At 43.2% G+C, this 16,850-nt stretch overlaps 1 protein-coding gene across 4 annotated transcripts in view; it reads left to right on the forward strand.

The window, feature by feature from the left end:
* The window catches only part of LOC124714119 (CAP-Gly domain-containing linker protein 1), a 526,326-nt gene that overhangs the window by 242,394 nt on the left and 267,082 nt on the right, over window positions 1–16,850 (forward strand). For all 4 annotated transcript variants that reach the window (XM_047242995.1, XM_047242996.1, XM_047242997.1 and 1 more), the window contains exon 3: window positions 10,897–11,029. In XM_047242995.1, coding sequence (XP_047098951.1) covers window positions 10,903–11,029 — 127 coding nt within the window. In that variant the 5' untranslated portion in view covers window positions 10,897–10,902. The remainder of the gene's footprint in view (window positions 1–10,896; window positions 11,030–16,850) is intronic.

Consider the following 16,850-nt stretch of genomic DNA (forward strand, 5'->3'; position numbering starts at 1 on the left):
AAATTACAGTGGCTGATGTGGCTTCTCAATAATTATATAACAGAAAAATCATCGCGTTTCAGATTTTAACTTACGTGGCAAATGTGAATACCATGAGCTTCAATTGACGATCGACACTAGTATTACGTAAAAAGGGGATGTAACAGATGAGACTTCTGTAGTTCTGAGGGAAGCCTTATGCGCTCAAAAATGCGGCATCGTGTGCGTTCATTACGTTGTCGGTGTTCGTCAGGGGGCGGCGGCTGGCGCAGCTCCATACAGCTCGCCCTCTCGGAAGCAACTGTTTCCTAACTTCTCCTTACTGCAATTTACCGAAGCTGGTTTTAAAAATTGGTTTTAAAAAAAACTGTCTGGCTGTGTTTTCATCTGACCAATCAGGGTCTCAATGTTAACCTTAAGCTCCGCCTACAAAAATTCTGTCTATCCAATGAGAAACGTTATACTTTTCGTGGTGGGGCAATGTTTTTAAAGTTTGCAACGTCACAGACGCGAAAAAGTCTCACGCTAAAACTTGCAGCTGGTGCGGCCCTTTTTGTGTTATCGTAAGATCTATACTGTTGTTCTGGAGGGCTCTAGCTTTTAACATGGGCTGGGGGTGGTCCTGGTGGTTAGCTGGCAACGTGGGTGTCCGTCCCTTATCGTAGGGCCTTCTAGCTTAACACGGTTCTGCTCTCGGCTTCTGTTCTCGTTTCTGCCCTCGGAACTGCGTCTGTCTCACGGTGGGAAGGTATGACATGCATTTTGGCATTCTTGTGTTAGTCTGTGGTATTCCATTTGCTCACTCGTTACTCGAATTACTTTGGTTAATTTAATGTTACGATTTATTCGGAGCTATGTGACATACTACTGGATTTGCTTATCATGTCAGGGTTTTCATGTACTGGATTTGCTTATCATGTCAGGGTTTTCATGGAAGGTGTTGGATTTGCCTGACACCTTACAACTCCACTGCGCGGTCATCAGCGCCCGCACAAAGTCCCAATTTTTACACAATACAATCTAGCCACTGTCACGAATGATGATGAGGACAACACAAACACGCTGTCCCCGGGCAGAGAAAATACCCAACCCGGTCGGGAATCGAACCCAAGACCCCGTGATCCAGAGGCAGCAATGCTAGCCACTTGACCACGAGCTGCGGATTTCACAGTTATTGATTATATGTTTTCGTCCCACTCTATATCGCTTTGTAGTCTTCTTTTCCTGACCTCGGTGTCGGCATGTTAATTTTTGAATTTCACAATGTTAGAGGTAGCCCTAGAGGCTGACTAGATGTTCTTTCTTTTGCCACCTTGACAATTGTGGCTTATTCGAATGGCGCGTTGACTTCGTGTAGTCAAGACGATATAGGTTTTTTTTCGTGTATTTGCGTGCGTAATTCTACATTTATTTACCAATAATACATCTCAAACGAATTCTTCGATGACTTTTCAGTGAAAACATGATTAGTCCATTCTTCAGAACTTTGAATACCTGAAAAAAATCTTTTGCCACATCCGCACTTAACGATAAGTGGAACGAATATCCAATACCTTCCAGCACGGCGATTTCATCTCATTTCATTCGTTGTCCCACTTCACTTTATTCAGTGGAGAAACAACAAGAATTCTTCAAGATAAAATCTTTTTTTATTCTGAGAATGGAGGAGACAGTTGCAGTAGTAAAGAGACAGAAAACTAAGAAACACTGGAAGATACTAGAAAATGGTTGTGATATAGAAAGAGCGAAGGAGACAATGGCAGTGTGAGAGAAAGAGAGGGACAAACTGGCAGCGGAACCTAGTTGACAGTGAGAGAACAGAGCCAGGAAAAGGCTGATGGAGACAGTGTCATTGGGAGAGGAATAGAGAGAAGGAGAAGGTGGAAGTGAATGAGAGCCAATGATAATGAGAGGCAGAGTCTGTGACAATGACAAGGAGGAAGAGAGAGAGAGAGACAATGAGAGTGAGAAGAGTCAGCAGTAGTGAGAAGGAATGAACAAGATAGTAGCAGTAATAGAGAGCAACGGGTAGACAGTGACAGCGAGAGAAGACAGTAGTAGCAGGACAGGACGAAGGAGACTGTGGCTGTCAGACAGGAAACGGTAACAGATAGAGACACCAAGAGATAATGACAATGAGTTGGGCTGAATGAGTGAGTGAGAAGGGGCAAGTGGGAGTGGATGGTTACGAGCGACTTACAGCGTTGGGCTACTGTGTGTGAGCGTGTTACATTTAGGGGAGATTGTGGGACTTAAGAGTTGACTTGCATATTAAAAAGAGCGTGCTGAGGAAGGTAAAGTGAGGCAGCTGGTACTCCGCTTTTCAGTCAGAGTCTTTTAAGCAGGAGCATATTTACCTTTTTGTGCTCTGATAGGAGCATTTTTCCGTTGGTATCTTATTACTAAACCGACGTTTCAACTCCTCTAGTGGGATCTTCTTCATGCTCTTATGGTGTACCCGGTTAGGGCAAATTCATAAATTGATAAGAAACATAACGCTTCCTAACAACGTAGAAGAGTTGACGGTAACGGGAACGAAAACCTGCAGAAATACAGTATGAAAACTCTTACAGAAAATACATCCACGCCCCTCACAAAGGATTGCTTTGAACGGTATCTTATATCAGACAGACACGGTTAGGAATGGGTGTAACGGTTTGGTACATCCAGATTTAACTGCCATCGCATGAATCACTGGAAGAATTGCGAACGTAAGGGTTCAAATAGAGAATGACTACTACCTGCCTCCACCGGATTTTGTAGTCACTACATTATTCAGTTACACGCTCGAACATTTCAGAAAATGAAAGGAACCTCCTCCTCCTAAACTCCATTCAACATTTGCGTTTTCAAGAAGTCACCAACTTGAGATATCAGAACAGTAAATGTTGCAGTTGTCTCTAGACTGCCTCGTGTCTTGTACGAGTACACTGTGAGGATACGTAGCTTTCAGAGGAGGTAAAGGACAGGTGAGTGCTGCCAGAGAGCAAGAAGAAACCCACGTGTAGCGTGCTGCGGGCCTGGCTGGATCAGCGCTTCCCACACGCAGTGCCAATTAAACAGAAACGCTCGTTCTCCTGTGCTGCCTTTTTTGGCCTCGCACCGGGGAAGCGGAGCGCTCGATCGGCATTTTTCCCATTCGTTCCCAGTCGCCGACTTATTGCAGTCAACGGACTCATACACTTCAGTCCATTAAAATTGCAACAGCTTGGAGGCGGCTTTGAACAAACACCAAATTCGTATGAGGTGTACTGCATGCGTCATAAGCAAATGATTAGTATTTCAGTGCAACCGCATGCCGTAAATAAGAGTAATGCCATCTACGTTCTATATATAAGAAAATATTACACAGCAGATTTCTCATCCAGAAATCGTATTATAATGATGGTTGTTTGTGAGCTCATGATGTTGCCTCGTGGAGGAGCCCGCATCGGAATTCGACAGCGGCAAGAACGTGGTCTACTGTCACTGCTGTTTCCTTCGACGATATTGCTGCTCACGTTGTTAGTAACCTCTCAGTTGTCATGCGAATATGGAGTCGATGGGCTCAAGAGGACCATAGTTATCGGCAGCACTATCTCAATGCCCCCACGCGACTAGCGCCCGAAAGGATGAATATTATTTGTTCAGCCGCGTAGGATCGCACAGCCACGTCGTGCACCATGCGTTAGGACCTGGGCTTGTTTGCAGCAAAACACCTTTCCACATGGACAGTGTGACATTTGGAGCACCACGGACTGTGAGCACAGTGTTCATTGTTGCGGATTCCATTGGCTCGGCAGCTGAGAGGTGGACCGACAGTGGGAACAGGACATCTTTATAGACGTGTCCCAGTTCTTCATACATCATTACTATAAACGTATCCGTGTGTGGAGGCTTCCTGGAGAACGAACGTTACCAGATTGCATTAGTCATCGTGATACGGGCCGAGTACCTTGCGTGCTCGTATGGGGTGCCATTGGGTGCTCAGCAAGATTATCTCTGGATCGCATATCCGGTAATTTGGACAGCAGCTGTTCTACAGGGTGTACATAAACTCTGGGAACAGTTTCAATTATTTATTGCACAAGAACTAAACATTGTACAGATGTCATACATATTGCATTTTGAAGAGAATCTCTGAAAGTGTTTTTTTTAATTTTTATTTATGGCTGAATGATACTTCTTCATTGTTTATTTTTTACTAGCTTCTGCCTGCGACTTCAGTCTCCTGGAATGGGCCCACATTGAAAATTATTCCAAGGGATCCTTTCATCGATACGAAAGTACCCAACATCCTACACGGTTGAACTGCATCCACGTGCAATTTGATAAGCGAACCATGAATGACCATCATTCAAGTTATCATTAATAACTTGAGTGATATCTTCATTTTAGATTCTGATTGATTTCTGCCTCGGATACTGCGTTGGAAACGATTCCTAAGCAGCCTGCTTTGTACAGATTAGATCTGCCCATTCCAGTTCCACGTTCAATGTTCAAATGCGTGTGAAATCTTATGGGACTTAACTGCTAAGGTCATCAGTTCCTAAGCTTACACACTACTTAACCTAAATTATCCTAAGGACAAACACACACACCCATGCCTGAGGGAGGACTCGAACCTCCGCCGGGACCAGCCGCACAGTCCATGACTGCAGCGCCTTAGAGGTTCCACGTCTTAGATTACTATATTGAAGAGTTTATTTGCTAAGCTACATTGGTACAAATATTTACATCCATTTTCTTTGAGGAAGCAGGCTTCGGATATTTTGCTGTTCTTGTTCTGATTCATATGTCGTAATTTATTTATTTTTCTCCATTCTACGACTAAGTAGTGTCCAGCGCCCACCCGGTTGGCCGTGCGGTCTAACGCACGGCTTTCCGGGCGGGAAGGAGCGCCTGGTCCCCGGCACGAGTCCGCCTGGTGGATTTGTGTCGAGGTCCGGTGAGCCGGCCAGTCTGTGGATGGTTTTTAGGCGGTTTTCCATCTGCCTCGGCAAATGCGGGCTGGTTCCCCTTATTCCGCCTCAGTTACACTATGTCGGCGGTTGCTGCGCAAACAAGTTCTCCACGTACGCTTACACCACCATTACTCTACCACACAAACATAGGGGTTACACTCGTCTGGTGTGAGACGTTCCCTGGAGGGTCCACCGGGGGCCGAACCTGGGTTCGGTGTGGGGCGACGGAAGGGTGAAGTGGACTGCGATAGTCGTCGTGGGGTTGTGGACCACTGCGGCTGCGGCGGGGACGGAGCCTCTCCGTCGTTTCTAGGTCCCCGGTTCACATACAATACAATACAAGTAGTGACCAGGAGAATAGTCGAAGATCATGGATACACTGATTCGACATTGTAACTTTTGATTTATTGTTATGATACCGCCAACTGGTATTCAACTTCTCGCTGAGCAAGGGTAGTTATGGAGTTTAAATTTACTATAAGAAGTGTTCTTAATTTTAAGGGTTTTATAGGTAACGGGGCGGAGTGAGATTCGGTCTCAGAAGGAACTGAAGGAGTGTGCGGGAGAAAGTGCTAATTCTTAGTTTAGTAAGGAGTAGTCTCATCACGTTCCAGTATTCCACGTGCACGCATCATTTGCTGGTAGCGACTAATTCCATATGTACCGCTAGAAAGCGCTGTCCGTTACATAAATTGTTTTGACTTATTCTATTTATGTTTTTGTCTTAGAATTTAAACATATATTCTTCAATTCAAAATATGCTGTGGTGGGTTGCATTTTCTTCTTCCGGCTGCTTCAATTAATGCAACACCTAGCATGATCAGCTCTCCATGATACAGTCGGTCTTGCATTATTGGAGGACTAAAGGAAACGAAAAAGAAATTTAGACATTGAAATAAAGTTCAAAGAGCAGTAAAATAACATTTAAGATTTGCCAATGACATCGCAGTTCTGTTAGAGACAGCAAGGAGATCAATTCAACGGAGTGGGTAGCTCTTCAAAAGAGGTAATAAGATGGACGTTAGCCAAAGTAAAAGGGCGGTAACAGAGTGTAGCGCCGGCCGTTGTGGCCGAGCTGTTCTAGGCGCTTCAGTCCGGAACGGCGCGACTGCTACGGTCGCAGGTTCGAATCCTGCGTCGGGCATGGATGTGTGTGATGTCCTTAGGTTAGTTAGGTTTAAGTAGTTCTAAGTCTGGGGGACTGATGACCTCAGATGTTAAGTCCCTTAGTGCTCAGAGCCATTTGAACAATTTTAATAGAGTGTAGTCAAATTGAGTATAGTCGATGCCGACGAAATTAGATTTGGAAAGAAGACAGTAGGAGTAGATAAGTTTTGCTATTTGTGTAGCAAAATAAGTAATGACCGTGAAAGTGGAGTATATATAAAATGCAGACTGGTAATAGTAAGAAAAGCATTCTGAAAAAGAGAATAGCGTAACCTGTCGTACAAATTTAAGTGTTGAGAGGTCTTTTCTAAAGGTTTGTCTGGAGTGTAGTACTGTGAGGAAGTGGCAACTTAAATGATAAATGGTACAGACAGGAGCTACTGAATTGAATTATAAAGAAAAGGTATTTATGGACAACTTGAATAAAACCAGGGGTCGGTCGGTACGATACTTCTTGAGACATCAAGGAATAGTTTGACGTAGCCATCGAAACCAAGAAACGTTGTGCACATAGAGTAGCGTAGAAAGCTGCATCACCCCGGTCTCCGGACTGCAAATTATAACAAAAACAACGCTAAGACTAAAATCTTCTTTCCATTAGTAAGCATTAATTCGGAATCGTATCGATAGTATGTTTACAGTTTCTAAACGGCACCCCATATTCGTGAAGTCACTACATGTTTTCTTTCGTACGAGTATTTCCTTGGTGTACAGAGTGTATCATAATTTCGACAGTTACGTGGCTGTAGTCGTAGTTGAGGGAGGTGTGGCTGACTCTGAGCACTACAGGACTTAACTTCTGAGGTCATCAGTCCCCTAGAACTTAGAACTACTTAAACCTAACTAACCTAAGGACATCACACACATCCATGCCCGAGGCAGGATTCGAACCTGCGACCGTAGCAGTCGCGCGGTTCCGGACTGAAGCGCCTAGAACCGCTCGGCCACCGTGGCTGGCTGAGGGAGGTGTTCAAAGTGTCGTCCTTGTACTTGGATGCAGACCTGTACCCGTCACGGCAGCGAGTTTCTAATGCTTTCAGACATGCCTGGATCATTTCGAGATTCTTGACAAGCATTAAGTCTCTGCTCCAATTCTTCAATCGTGTTAACTGAAATGGCGTGCATTATACCTTTAAAGTGGGCTGAAACACGTTTACACCAGGTGACACTGGAGGCCACGGTACAGGTTCTGCTTGCTCAACCCATCGTCAAGCAGTCCTGCAAGATGATGCCGCAGAAACCGAAGGTAATTCCGTATTGTTAACATTTATGGTCCAATAAGAGGATTACTACGTTTCCCTAACCACACATTCAATGAGAAACATCGCTGATGTGAAGACATATGCACAGCGTGTGGGTTGGAGCGTAGAGGATTCCAAACGCGAGAAATGTGAAAAAGAAGCACACCGTCACTAGTGAATGCTGCTTCATCTCTAAATAAAATGTTATCAGACGCAGCGTTGCCTACAGCTTGTTGTTAAATCCACTGACAGAGCGTCCGCCTCACCAGTTCACTAAACTCGTTGGAGCTGGCACAGGTACATTGCATCGGAATGCCTTATTCTCCAAACACTACTCTGGCTCATTCCAGTAATCTGTGTAGCAAGTCTCCTTGTCGAGATTCCTGGAGAGTTTTCGACTGTTCAGCACAGCTTCAAGCACAGGTGCAATTCATGCAGGCCTTCCCGCTCGCGCAACGTGTGCAGAGCTGCCAGTTTCTGGAGGTGTTACTGCACCCTTCGAACGTTCGACTCTCTGGGTGATTTCGGGCAGGGTATGTTTCTCGGTACAAGCGTGCAGCCTCTCCCGCACATTGCCGTTAGCCCCACCATACAGGAAATGCATATCTGCATATTTCTCATTACTGTAATGTTCCATGTTACCAACAACGCTCGTACAGCACAAAATAACTGAGATGAGAGGCACTGTGATGCTATATTGTCCTGTCGATCCGTTCTGCTTACAACTCGACGTCTGGAAAATGTTAACAAAGACCATCTTATTGAATAAACACTATCTTTTAAGCGAATCACAGTTTGGTTTCCGAGGTGGCAAAAATACGGAGTCAGTCATAGTAGAATTCACAGAAGTTGTACTTGATGCTCTTGATAAAGATGAGTGTGTCACAAGCATATTTTTGGATCTTTCTAAGGCGTTTGATACAGTCGACCACAAGATCCTAGTAAATAAATTAGAAGCATTAGGAATGAGAGAGGTAGCTAACGCCTGGTTTTGATCATACCTAACAGATAGGGTACAAAGAGTAGAGATAACACATACTTCAAATAGATCTAAACATTTAGTAAAACACTTATCAGAACCAAAATACATTAATATAGGGGTTCTGCGAGGTAGCATGTTAGGACCAATATTGTTCCTGATCAATGACTTATTTAGTAGTGTTACTCATGGTGAAAAAATCCTCTTCGCTGATGACAGCAATATTATAGTCACTGATAAAACAAGAGAACTGCTTGCCGAGAAAGCAAATGAAACTCTCAAGGAAGTTTATGATTGATCAATAAGTAATAAAGTGACATTGAACATAAAGAAAACTAATGCCACGAATTTCAGTTTGAAGAGGAAAAATGACAATGTTCAGTTAAATGTAGATGGCACCTGTATAGACTGTGTAACAAATGTAAAATTTCTAGGAATGAATATTGATTCTCAGTTGAAGTAGTGTGAACACACAAAGGTACTTACAAACAGAATGTCATCAGCATGTTATGCCCTTAGAATCCTATCATCAGTGTGTAACATGCAGTCTCTTTTAGATACACATTATTGATATGCACGCTCAATTCTTCGCTATGGAATTCTTTTTTGGGGAACAAACGCACAAAATATGAACACAATTTTCGAACTCCAGAAAAGAACCATAAGAATAATAACCAAAAATACTAGTCGAACTCATTGTAAAGTTCTGTTCAGAACACTGAGGATTTTTAACTGCTCTGTGTGAATACATTTACGAGTCAGTTGTACACATCAAAAATAAAATTGGTAATTAGTGCACAAATAGCTCTGTCCAAGACCATGCAGCAAGAGATAGACTCAACTTAAATTTACCAAGAAAAAATAAACCAAAATGTACTTATTTAAAAAAGCAGCTAAAAAGTACCTGTTATTCAATACATTTTATACACTGAAGGATTACTTAGCTAAAACAGAGTAGGGGTTTGATAAAAATGTTATACAAATAAATAATAATAATTATTAGAGCAGATGAATGGAATGGACAGTGTCTTGAAAGGAGGATATAAGATGAACATCAGCAAAAGCAAAACAAGGATAATGGAATGTAGTCTAATTAAGTCGGGTGATGCTGAGGGAATTAGATTAGGAAATGAGGCACTTAAAGTAGTAAAGGAGTTTTGCTATTTGGGGAGCAAAATAACTGATGATGGTCGAAGTAGAGAGGATATAAAATGTAGGCTGGCAATGGCAAGGAAAGCGTTTCTGAAGAAGAGAAATATGTTAACATCCAGTATTGATTTAAGTGTCAGGAAGTCATTTCTGAAAGTATTCGTATGGAGTGTAGCCATGTATGGAAGTGAAACATGGACGATAAATAGTTTGGACAAGAAGAGAATAGAAGCTTTCGAAATGTGGTGCTACATAAGAATGCTGAAGATTAGATGGGTAGATCACATAACTAATGAGGAAGTATTGAATAGGATTGGGGAGAAGAGAAGTTTGTGGCACAACTTGACCAGAAGAAGGGATCGGTTGGTAGGACATGTTCTGAGGCATCAAGGGATCACCAATTTAGTATTGGAGGGCAGCGTGGAGGGTAAAAATCGTAGGGGGAGACCAAGAGATGAATACACTAAGCAGATTCAGAAGGATGTAGGTTGCAGTAGGTACTGGGAGATGAAAAAGCTTGCACAGGATAGAGTAGCATGGAGAGCTGCATCAAACCAGTCTCAGGACTGAAGACCACAACAACAACAACAATTATTATTATTATTATTATTATTATAATAAAATATCCAACATTCCACATAACACCTTCACTTTATGTTTTTTTTTCCTTTCTAGAAATACTTACCCCCAAGCTATGCATAGCACAATACTATTCCTCTTTCAGAGCTCAACATCTCACTCACAATGGAGGGATACTGACTCAATTTTTCAGGATAGCAAATGGGAAGTTGCGGTACAGAAAATGGCCCAGAGATCATCAGTGTGTGTGTGTGTGTGTGTGTGTGTGTGTGTGTGTAATGAGTGAAGTGATATGAAACGATGTGTGCAGTGACTGATAGTGAGATATGAGTGAACAATGTGGCATTACATTATTTAATAAGTTATTTGTAAAAAACGTATTGTACACCCGGAGTAAATCTAATGATTGTCTCTAGCTAGAAGTCTGTAAATGTGTATAAGAATTAGTTTATTTTAAATTGATCTAAATTTGTAAATACTTTGACATGCCCTATATCCTTGTAAAAAGAGATCTACGGATGAATAAAGCTACTACTACTACTACTACTACTACTACTACTACTAGTACTGCCACCACACCACCACCACCATACCACAGTCCGGTATGCGGCGTTACGCAGAATCAATTGAGTGGCGGATGGTAACCAGTAAGTCGCAATTTATCTCGCAGACGGTTTGTTTGACAACCTGTGTTTACTGAGACGTTCTTGATGCTAGTATCATGTAGTTTCGAATGTATGTGTTTACGCCATTAATTATGATACATCCTGTGTAACACTAGCGGGTAATATATAGGACCGTCAGAGGTCGACGGTGTTTCTTGGTGTGTGCTGAGAGCTTGTGCGTGGTGTCGTTGCAGGCGGAGATGAGCAGCGGGGACTCTGGGTCAGGGGCGGCCAAGCCCTCGGGCCTGCGGCCGCCGTCCAAGATCAGCCGGCCGTGCTCCGTGCAGCCCAAGCCGGCGCTGCCCGCCGCCGCCACGCCGCGCCTCAGTGAGTACTACACACGCCTCCCGGCTCACACCTCACCCCACCTCACTACTGCCTTAGTCTGTGACTTTCCAGCAGCGTGACAACGGTGAGCAGCCTGTCTTACTATTGCACCGCACATTCCCGGTATACAGCGCCCCAGAAAATAGTAACAGCGAACACCTAATACGGTGTGGGCTAGAGGATAAGACTGACTTTCTGATAAAACCTGTACCGTGGGCGTTTCTGCCGGTATACGTAACACTGATTACTGTGTAGCTAAACGTTAAAGCAATACACAGAGGCATTAAAGACATTAGCTGTCACTGGACTTTGGCTTATGCCAATGGGGCCAGTTGAAAATTTGTGCCAGACCAGATTCGAACCCGGGTCTCCTGCTTACTGGGCAGGTGCGCTGACCACTACGCCTTCCGGACACAGTGGTCACTACAACAGCACGAACTACCCTACCACGCCTCCAGTCGGATCCAAATTCTCAATTTATACCACACGTTACTGATGAATCGGCGAGATGGCACGATTAATGAGGTTAATAAGCAGGGGCGCTACATCAATTGCGTGTGATATAAATTGAGAATTTAGGCCTGATGGAAGGTGTGCTGGGCTAGTCCGTGCTTTTACGGTGACCACGGTGTCCGGATGGTGAACTGGTCAGCGCTTCTGCCTAGAAAGCAGGAGACCTGGGTTCGAATCCCGATTCAGCACAAATTTTCAACTTGCCCCATAGATATAAATCAATGTCTTTAATTCTTCTGTATCTCGATTTATAGTAGCTGCAGGATCAAAATGATGTCTGTTCTTTCGGACATGTCCGAAAGAGCAGACACCACATATGTAAACGTTAAAGGACAGTGTAAGTACTACAGTTTTCGTCAATTTTTCCAATACAGGCGACCGATAGTAATGATTATTATTTAAGGCATTACTTTCTTGTCTCGTTTAGAACCACGAGAGTCTACTTCAAGTAACTATAAAGCATTTCTGGATGTCCTTTTTTTGCACTCCAAAAGTATTGCATCGTTTCTCTGGCTACCCATCTTCTCTTCTCTGTCCAGCCGCTCTTCTGTTTTAGCTCGTCGTGTTGATCAGCGATCTGTACTTTGATTACTTAGAGATGTCCTCCTGGTTCACTTCAGTACTCGTGAGGTTCTCCCTTACTTCCTTGAACAATTTACCAGATACTTTTCGTCTGTTGTCCAATACTTTAACTTCAGTCGCCATTTCTTTATTGATCCCATAAGCCGTTCATTATCCCTGTATTATATATAGGCTTGTATGCACAGAGACATGTACAAGCGCTCAAGATGGTAGCATAACGATCTTCCTTGTTTCCTGCCTCCATCGTACCAACAGCTCCTTACGTCTTGCATTAACGGAAGTAATTTACATAGTCATCAAAAGCTGCCAGAAGGTGACATGAAGGCCTGGAGTATTTCATTCATTGGAATTTTCCCTTCGTGGCATGGGTCCTGTTCGTGTGTTACATACGATATAAATAATGTTCGGTAGATAATTAGTGACTCTAGAGACATTTCTTTTGAATATATTTACAAATACTCAAGTGCACTGTGGTATCGAACATCTCGTAGCGCGACAGTAGTACGTTCTTGGAGACTTCAGGCTCATGTGGACGTAAGTAACATCCAACATGTATTGCCAAAGCCTTTCTAAATTGAGATGTGCGATTCTAAACCGAATTCGTGGATAGCGTGCTCTGGATACGGAGAACGAATAGGAATGATATCTGAAATTACCTCGACTTTCTATGCTTTTTGCAGTCTCCAGATGTTTCGTATCTTCGGGTGACAACTTCTTAATATCTCTCTTACATCCATCATATCGACATTTCCTCCACTTCCTCCTATGTGGCATATTGGTGATAGTGAAGCACTGAAAACTTTAGTGCCGCAGTGATATACCAAGCGTCGCAGTTCTATGCAGTAGGTTTATAAAAGCTCTGGTATTGTTTCAGTTTAAGAATAAGCATATTTTTCTACACTGTCGTCGCTTGGATCAATGGACTCGTTCCGCCGTTTTTACAATGAATAATCCCCACGTCCCAAGTTACAAAATATCCGCGAAAATATTCATGTATGGCTGTCAATCTCTTCATTGGGCCCAAAACGTTTTGTGGCCACCAATTTCTTTAGATGTAGCAATAGGAGGCAGTTGAAGTGTGGCAAATCTTATGAAAAGAGTTGAATTTCCTACAATTCTTACTTAAAATCTCTGTTTTCCATCAGCCAAGCGCCCTTCATTGACCTGACAAAAAGATGTTCATCTTCAGAAGCCAGGTGTCTTACCTCTTAGATTTTCGTCCAGTAGGTCCAATTCATTTGTGTAGTATTCGGTAGTTATTGTTTTACCACACGAAAGACTATAAATCTATTTTGCATACCAGGAAAAAAAACGAAACCTATGTGTGCCATGCTGTTCCTCGTGTGTTTGCCTCGCTCATGTCATTGACTGTTCAAAAAAATATACTTAACCTTGCACAATACTTTCTCATTAACACAGGAATCGAAATGTTCATCCCACTACACCATTCGGAATTTGTATTTTTTGGTCCAAGGCCATCAGCTTCCACCGATTGCCTTGAAACTGTTTCAGTTGTGACCTGATGTTATCTTTCGTCACATTCACAAGAGCAGTCGACCCACGTATAAAGCTGAATTCTTTGTATTACATTTCAGACGTTAGGTTACAATTTGTTTTGGGGCAGAATTCTGTAATTCTACAGTCATATATCACAAGGCTCCTGATAGTTAGTTTTTCATGTAAAATGTATCATATCCTTTCTAATGTTATGTTCAGACATGGGTTTTAATCGCTGAGCTTTGAATACCATCCATACCCCTCAGCCAGAACATTATGACAACCTACCTAACAGCCGGTAGGTTCACCTTTGAGACGGGTAACGACGGTGACGCATCGTGGCATTGAAGCAATGAGTCCTTGGTAGGTTGCTGGAGGGAGTTGGCACCACATCTGCACACACAAGTCACCTGATTCCCGTAAATTCCTGGGAGGTGGCGATGAGCTCTGACGCCACATTCAATCGCATCCCAGGCGTGCTAGATCGGATTCAGATCTGTCGAGTTGAGTAAGAGCACATCAATTGGAACTCGCCACTGTGTTCTTCGAACCACTCCATCACACTCCTGGCGTTGTGACATGGAGCATTATCTTATTGACAAATGCGACTGCCGTCAGGAAACATGATAGTCATGTAGTGGTGTATGTGGTCTGCAACCAGTGTACGATATTCCTTGGTCATCATGGTGCCTCGCACGAGCTCCACTGGACCCTTGAATGCCCACGTGAATATTCCCCAGAGCATAATGGAGTCGTCACCAGCTTGTCTCCGTCCCGCAGTACTGGCGTCAAGGAGCTGTTCCCCTGGAAGACGACGGATTCGCGCCCTCCCGGCATGATGAAGAAGGTATCGGAATTCATCAGGCCATGCAATGCTCTGCCATTGCGCCAACGTCCATTGCCGATGCTCACGTGCCCATTTCAGTCGTAGATGCCGATGTTGTTGCGTTAAAATTAGAACATACATGGCTTTTCGGCTGCGGAGGCCCATCGTTAGGAGTGTAATGTGTACTGTGTGTTCAGACACACTTGTACTCTGCCCAGCATTAAAGTTTGGTGTTAGTTTCACAACAGTTCTCCACCTGTCCTGTTTTACCAGTCTGCCCAGCCTACGATGTCCGACATCTGTAATGGGGGATGGCCACCCAACCCAACGACATCTGGACGTGATTTCACCTTGGTGTCATCACGTGTTGAAGACACCCACCACAGCACCTTTCGGACACCCAATAAGTCGTGCAGTTTCCAAAATGCTCCTGCCGAGCCTCCGGGCCACCGCAGTTTGTACTCGGTCGGTCTCAGATAGATCATGCGCCTTCCCCATTCTACACGCGGACAGCGGACAGCACGCTCACTGAGACTGCATGCATCTTGCGTGTGTGTGTGGCTTATCAGTCATTTCTCGCCAGGTGTCGCTGCTATCGCCTGGACGGGTTTATATCGATAGTAGGTCGGTGGTCATAATGTTCTCGCTGATCACTGTATGCTGGTTTCATGGGGGATAAATAAGCCAGTCAATATTATACACAACAACAAGTCTTCCTCAGAAACACTGTAAAGAAAGTTATTCCGAATGTCTAGATGACATCTGACTGACTTTATTGCCCAACAGGTATCAGCTAAGAATAAGAAATTTAACTGATATCACTGAAACTTCTATACATTTTAAAACACAGCAACTATCGCTTTGACAGAGATGTACGTGCAAAAGCGGCTCTTCGAAAAATTTGTTTGATAGCTGTGCGACCTGCAACTGATCAAAAAGTCAACACCAGTAGAAGTGGTAATAGTTAAGCTTAAACTATCTGAGTATATTCAGTTCAATTTCACAGGGAAAGTTTTTGTAAATACATTTTTATGAAGCTGTTTTTAAACTTTTCTGAGAGTAGTGTTACGTAAGATTGTAATTATTCCAATTGCTGAGGTACAGACATTTCCCTTGACATTAAAAGAAATACAATATTAGCAGGTGTATGTGCTTCTCGTTTCGACACGCCTTTCGAAGTAGGCCACCCACCGGTGCGATAACTTGTTCGATTTCTATCTTTAATTTTAACTCGCTGGCTGAAATTGAACAGATGTGGAACAACAAGGTCAATAGCACGTGGTATTTATTACCGAGTCGATACAACAAGAATCGAAGATCGCGATAAGTCTTTGTTATACCACTCTCAGCTGATTAGTTTGGCTATCCCTGCCAGTTTTCCATTTGCTGTGTCCTTGTTACACAACGAGGGACCTAATTAAAAGCAATGGCCTGCGCCCTTCACCTGACTGCAATTCCTGTAGTACTGACTCAATGCTGCGCCCCGTGGTATCTAATGAGGAGCCCTCGATGTAGTTTAGGATATTTACCGTAATGATTGTCTTATTTTTATCCGTGGAGAGTAATTACTATTTTTAAAGCCGAATGTCTAACTTAAAAACACATAAATAGAGAAAATTTCATTTTAGTCGCGAATGACTAAAAGCTTTTTAAGGTAGCCCGGGGGAATGCCAGTAAACCCACCATGATATTATTTCGGTGATATATATGTATTGTAAATAGCATAACAATGAAGCCGGCCGGGGTGGCCGAACGGTTCTAGGCGCTACAGTCTGGAACCGCGCGACCGCTATGGTCGCAGGTTCGAATCCTGCCTCGGGCATGGATGTGTGTGATGTCCTTAGGTTAGTTAAGTTTAAGTAGTTCTAAGTTCTAGGGGACTGATGACCTCAGAAGTTAAGTCCCATAGTGCTCAGAGCCATTTGAACCATTTTTGAACAACAATGAAACTTGGGTTGCATCTTTTCCATATATACTTTTTTTTTTTAAGAATATATTTCGCTCGGGCATACCACACTACATTTCGGAATTAGACCGTCGTAACCGTGTCTTTCATTTGTGAGGAATTAAAAAGTTTCTGCTTACTGACTGCTTGAATACCTCAAAAAGAGCTCCTCTAATCTATTTCACGCTCACCGCCCCTTTTGACAGTAGTTTCTTCTTGTGAAAATATGTAACAAGTGGAGAAAGTTACTCATTCTTCCGTTCACTCCGTGTACGATTTTTGTAATTCATAAACATTGCAAGCAGACTGTGCTCCACATCTGCGGTATAAGACTTAACTGCATGACGATGATAGGGTTAATCATTTTAATGCAATCACCTTTCGGTTTCTATTCGTCAACAATATTAAATAATCAGATAAGCATTAAATTTCTTCTTTGTGTTATTATGCTATACTGA

The sequence above is a fragment of the Schistocerca piceifrons genome, chromosome 1 (assembly GCF_021461385.2).
Source record: "Schistocerca piceifrons isolate TAMUIC-IGC-003096 chromosome 1, iqSchPice1.1, whole genome shotgun sequence".
In the NCBI taxonomy this organism is placed as follows: Eukaryota; Metazoa; Arthropoda; class Insecta; order Orthoptera; family Acrididae; genus Schistocerca; species Schistocerca piceifrons.